Source organism: Oncorhynchus mykiss, chromosome 4 (genome assembly GCF_057628025.1).
Source record: "Oncorhynchus mykiss isolate SJ-2025 chromosome 4, ASM5762802v1, whole genome shotgun sequence".
Taxonomy (NCBI): Eukaryota; Metazoa; Chordata; class Actinopteri; order Salmoniformes; family Salmonidae; genus Oncorhynchus; species Oncorhynchus mykiss.
Genome location: NC_143025.1, coordinates 74,164,001 through 74,170,000, shown reverse-complemented (window position 1 = coordinate 74,170,000; position 6,000 = coordinate 74,164,001). Strand labels below are relative to the sequence as shown.

General features: G+C 44.6%; 1 protein-coding gene across 7 annotated transcripts in view; it reads right to left on the bottom strand.

The window, feature by feature from the left end:
* The window catches only part of utrn (utrophin), a 329,934-nt gene that overhangs the window by 101,195 nt on the left and 222,739 nt on the right, over nucleotides 1-6,000 (bottom strand). For all 7 annotated transcript variants that reach the window (XM_036975991.2, XM_090232999.1, XM_036975989.2 and 4 more), the window contains one exon: nucleotides 764-920. In XM_036975991.2, coding sequence (XP_036831886.2) covers nucleotides 764-920 — 157 coding nt within the window. The remainder of the gene's footprint in view (nucleotides 1-763; nucleotides 921-6,000) is intronic.

Genomic DNA, 6,000 nt, shown 5'->3' with positions numbered 1-6,000 from the left:
GTTGTATTCATCATGGTACTGACAGGGCAGAGGTTGTATTCATCATGGTACTGACAGGGCAGAGGTTGTATTCATCATGGTACTGACAGGGCAGAAGTTGTATTCAATATGGTACTGACAGGGAAGAGGTTGTATTCATCATGGTACTGACAGGGCAGAGGTTGTATTCAACATGGTACTGACAGGGCAGAGGTTGTATTCATCATGGTACTGACAGGGCAGAGGTTGTATTCATCATGGTACTGACAGGGCAGAGGTTGTATTCATCATCGTACTGACAGGGCAGAGGTTGTATTCATCATGGTACTGACAGGGCAGAGGTTGTATTCATCATGGTACTGACAGGGCAGAGGTTGTATTCATCATGGTACTGACAGGGCAGAGGTTGTATTCATCATGGTACTGACAGGGCAGAGGTTGTATTCATCATGGTACTGACAGGAGAGGTTGTATTCATCATGGTACTGATAGGGCAGAGGTTGTATTCATCATGGTACTGACAGGGCAGAGGTTGTATTCATCATGGTACTGACAGGGAAGAGGTTGTATTCATCATGGTACTGACAGGGCAGAGGTTGTATTCATCATGGTACTGACAGGGCAGAGGTTGTATTCATCATGGTACTGACAGGGCAGAGGTTGTATTCATCATGGTACTGACAGGGCAGAGGTTGTATTCATCATGGTACTGACAGGGCAGAGGTTGTATTCATCATGGTACTGACAGGGCAGTAATCAAATTGACCATTGCTTTGGTACTGACCGTGCAGTGGTTGTGTTGCTGCAGCAGGGTGGGGACATCTCCTCCTATGGGCATCTGTTTGGCCAGGTCCTCATCCTTCAGACAGATCCACCTCCACAGCTCTTCCAGCAGGCTCAGCAGACGACTCCAACGCTCCGCACTCGCCTCCAGGTGAGCCCTGGAAATACATGGTCATAACATAGTAACATTACGGTTACAACCAGGGTTGGGTCATTACATAGTAACATTACAGTTGCAACCAGGGTTGGGTCATAACATAGTAACATTACGGTTACAACCAGGGTTGGGTCATTACATAGTAACATTACGGTTACAACCAGGGTTGGGTCATTACATAGTAACATTACGGTTACAACCAGAGTTGGGTCATAACATAGTAACATTACGGTTACAACCAGAGTTGGGTCATAACATAGTAACATTACGGTTACAACCAGGGTTGGGTCATAACATAGTAACATTACAGTTACAACCAGGGTTGGGTCATTACATAGTAACATTACGGTTACAACCAGGGTTGGGTCATTACATAGTAACATTACAGTTACAACCAGGGTTGGGTCATAACATAGTAACATTACGGTTACAACCAGGGTTGGGTCATTACATAGTAACATTACGGTTACAACCAGGGTTGGGTCATTACATAGTAACATTACAGTTACAACCAGGGTTGGGTCATTACTTAGTAACATTACGGTTACAACCAGGTGAGCCCTGGAAATACATGGTCATTACATAGTAACATTACAGTTACAACTAGGGTTGGTTCCTTACATGGTAACATTACAGTTACAACCAGGGTTGGATCATAACATAGTAACATTACAGTTACAACCAGGGTTGGATCATTACATAGTAACATTACAGTTACAACCAGGGTTGGATCATTACATAGTAACATTACAGTTACAACCAGGGTTGGATCATTACATAGTAACATTACAGTTACAACCAGGTGAGCCCTGGAAATACATGGTCATTACATAGTAACATTACAGTTACAACCAGGGTTGGGTCATTACATAGTAACATAACGGTTACAACCAGGGTTGGATTATTACATAGTAACATTACAGTTACAACCAGGGTTGGATCATTACATAGTAACATTACAGTTACAACCAGGTGAGCCCTGGAAATACATGGTCATTACATAGTAACATTACAGTTACAACCAGGGTTGGGTCATTACATAGTAACATTACGGTTACAACCAGGTGAGCCCTGGAAATACATGCTCATTACATAGTAACATTACAGTTACAACCAGGGTTGGGTCATTACATAGTAACATTACAGTTACAACCAGGGTTGGGTCATTACATAGTAACATAACGGTTACAACCAGGGTTGGGTCATTACATAGTAACATTACAGTTACAACCAGGGTTATGACATGGTTACAAGATGGTTATGTCATGTTTACAAAATGGTTATGACATGGTTGAAACATGGTTACAAGATGGTTGTGACATGGTTACAAGACGGTTATGACATGGTTACAAGATGGTTATGACATGGTTGAAACATGGTTACAAGATGGTTATGACATGGTTACAAGATGGTTATGACATGGTTGAAACATGGTTACAAGATGGTTATGACATGGTTACAAGATGGTTATGACATGGTTATGACATGGTTACAAGATGGTTATGACATGGTTGAAACATGGTTACAAGACGGTTATGACATGGTTACAAGATGGTTATGACATGGTTGAAACATGGTTACAAGATGGTTATGACATGGTTACAAGATGGTTATGACATGGTTGAAACATGGTTACAAGATGGTTATGACATGGTTACAAGATGGTTATGACATGGTTAAAACATGGTTACAAGATGGTTATGACATGGTTAAAACATGGTAACAAGATGGTTATGACATGGTTACAAGATGGTTATGACATGGTTAAGACATGGTAACAAGGTGGTTAAGACATGGTTACAAGATGGTTATGACATGGTTAAGACATGGTTACAAGATGGTTATGACATGGTTGAAACATGGTTACAAGATGGTTATGCCATGGTTATGCCATGGTTACAAGATGGTTATGACGTGGTTACAAGATGGTTATGACATGGTTAAAAGATGGTTATGACATGGTTAAAACATGGTTACAAGGTGGTTATGACATGGTTAAAACATGGTTACAAGATGGTTATGACATGGTTACAAGATGGTTATGACATGGTTAAGACATGGTTACAAGATGGTTATGCCATGGTTATGACATGGTTACAAGATGGTTATGACATGGTTAAAAGATGGTTATGACATGGTTGAAACATGGTTACAAGATGGTTATGACATGGTTACAAGATGGTTATGACATGGTTACAAGATGGTTATGACATGGTTAAGACATGGTTACAAGATGGTTATGCCATGGTTATGACATGGTTAAAAGATGGTTATGACATGGTTGAAACATGGTTACAACAGTTTCAAACATGACCGTGATCAGGTCCATCACCATGTAAGCAGAAGGTTAAAGCAGTTATACATCTCCAGGTGGATACTAGGACAGAATAACATGGTTAGACTGGTGAGGTTGGGGTGGGTGTGTCAACCATTACAACTGGACATATTTCAAAGTGTCCAACATCGGGAAGCATTTAGACAAGGAAACAAGAGACTGAAAGTTACACAGAGAGTTTCCTTCTCTTTAGGGCAGCCAAAACAAATTCTCCAGGAGGGAGGGAGGGAGGGAGTGGTCCCCACAAGGACAAAGGCTATTTTAAGGGAAAATAAGATTTTAAATGGAAATCAATGTAAGGGCCCCACAAAGATAGTAAAATATATGGTGTGTGTGTGTGTTTGTAAATCAACGTGTGTGGTTATACAGCATTATGTGTATTATTATTCAGTGTGTGTGTCTGTGTGTGTGTCTGTGTGTGTGTCTGTGTGTCTGTGTGTGTGTCTGTGTGTGTGTGTTCTTAAATGCTTTGTTTTGACATTCTGAACATGATGTACAGCCGCACAGTCCCATAGCAGCTACTCTAATTATACATGTCCAGTAATTAAGACATAATGAACCCTAAATAATACACACACGGCAGCACACACACACCCACCCCGATAACAGCTCAGCCTTAACCCTCTCCCATAGGGCAACACTGAGTACATGGTGTTGCAGTGTTTCTAACTAGTTTCAACTCTTCACCACAACCCTCTCTTCCTCTTCACCATAACTCTCTCTTCCTCTTCACCACAACCCTCTCTTCCTCTTCACCACAGCCCTCTCTTCCTCTTCACCATAACTCTCTCTTCCTCTTCACCACAACCCTCTCTTCCTCTTCACCACAACCCTCTCTTCCTCTTCACCACAACCCTTTCTTCCTTTTCACCACAACCCTCTCTTCTTCTTCACCACAACCCTCTCTTCCTCTTCACCACAACCCTCTCTTCCTCTTCACCACAACCCTCTTCCTCTTCACCACAACCCTCTCTTCCTCTTCACCACAACCCTCTCTTCCTCTTCACCACAACCCTCTCTTCTTCTTCACCACAACCCTCTCTTCCTTTTCACCACAACCCTCTCTTCTTCTTCACCACAACCCTCTCTTCCCCTTCACCATAACTCGCTCTTCCTCTTCACCATAACTCTCTCTTCCTCTTCACCACAACCCTCTCTTCCTATTCACCACAACCCTCTCTTCCCCTTCACCATAACTCCTTTTTCCCCTTCACCACAGCCCTCTCTTCCTCTTCACAATCCTCTCTTCCCCTTCACAACCCTCTCTTCCTCACCACAACCCTCTCTTCCTCTTCACAATCCTCTCTTCCTCACCACAACCCTCTCTTCCACTTCACCATATCTCTCTCTTCCTCTTCACCACAACCCTCTCTTCCACAACACTCTCTTCCCCTTCACAACCCTCTCTTCCACTTCACCACAACCCTCTCTTCCTATTCACAACCCTCTCTTCCTATTCACAACCCTCTCTTCCACTTCACCATAACCCTCTCTTCCTCACCACAACCCTCTCTTCCTATTCACAACCCTCTCTTCCACTTCACCACAACCCTCTCTTCCCCTTCACAACCCTCTCTTCCACTTCACCACAACCCTCTCTTCCATTTCACCACAACCCTCTCTTCCGCTTCACAACCCCCTCTTCCCCTTCACAACCGGCTCTTCCTCTTCACAACCCTCTCTTCCTCTTCACAACCCTCTCTTCCTCACCACAACCCTCTCTTCCTCACCACAACCTTCTCTTCCTCTTCACAACCCTCTCGTCCTCACCACAACCCTCTCTTCCTCACCACAACCCTCTCTTCCTCACCACAACCCTCTCTTCCTCACCACAACCCTCTCTTCCTCACCACAACCTTCTCTTCCTCTTCACAACCCTCTCGTCCTCAACACAACCCTCTCTTCCTCTTCTCAACCCTCTCTTCCTCTTCACAACCCTCTCTTCCTCACCACAACCCTCTCTTCCTCACCACAACCTTCTCTTCCGCTTCAAAACCCTCTCGTCCTCACCACAACCCTCTCTTCCTCACCACAACCCTCTCTTCCACTTCACCACAACCCTCTCTTCCGCTTCACAATCCTCTCTTCTGCTCACAACCCTCTCTTCTGCTTCACCACAACCCTCTCTTCCTCACCACAACCTTCTCTTCCGCTTCACAACCCTCTCGTCCTCACCACAACCCTCTCTTCATCACCACAACCCTCTCTTCCTCACCACAACCCTCTATTCCTCACCACAACCCTCTCTTCCACTTCACCACAACCCTCTCTTCTGCTTCACAACCCTCTCTTCCTCTTCACCACAACCCTCTCTTCCTCACCACAACCCTCTCTTCCACTTCACCACAACCCTCTCTTCTGCTTCACAACCCTCTCTTCTGCTTCACAACCCTCTCTTCCACTTCACCACAACCCTCTCTTCCTCACCACAACCCTCTCTTCCGCTTCACAACCCCCTCTCCTGCTTCACAACCCTCTCTTCCTCTTCACAACCCTCTCTTCCTCTTCTCAACCCTCTCTTCCTCTTCTCAACCCTCTGTTCCTCTTCACAACCCTCTCTTCCTCACCACAACCCTCTCTTCCTCACCACAACCCTCTCTTCCTCTTCACCACAACCCTCTCTTCTTCTTCACCACAACCCTATCTTCCTTTTCACCACAACCCTCTCTTCTTCTTCACCATAACCCTCTCTTCCTCTTCACCACAACCCTCTCTTCCTCTTCACCACAACCCTATCTTCCTTTTC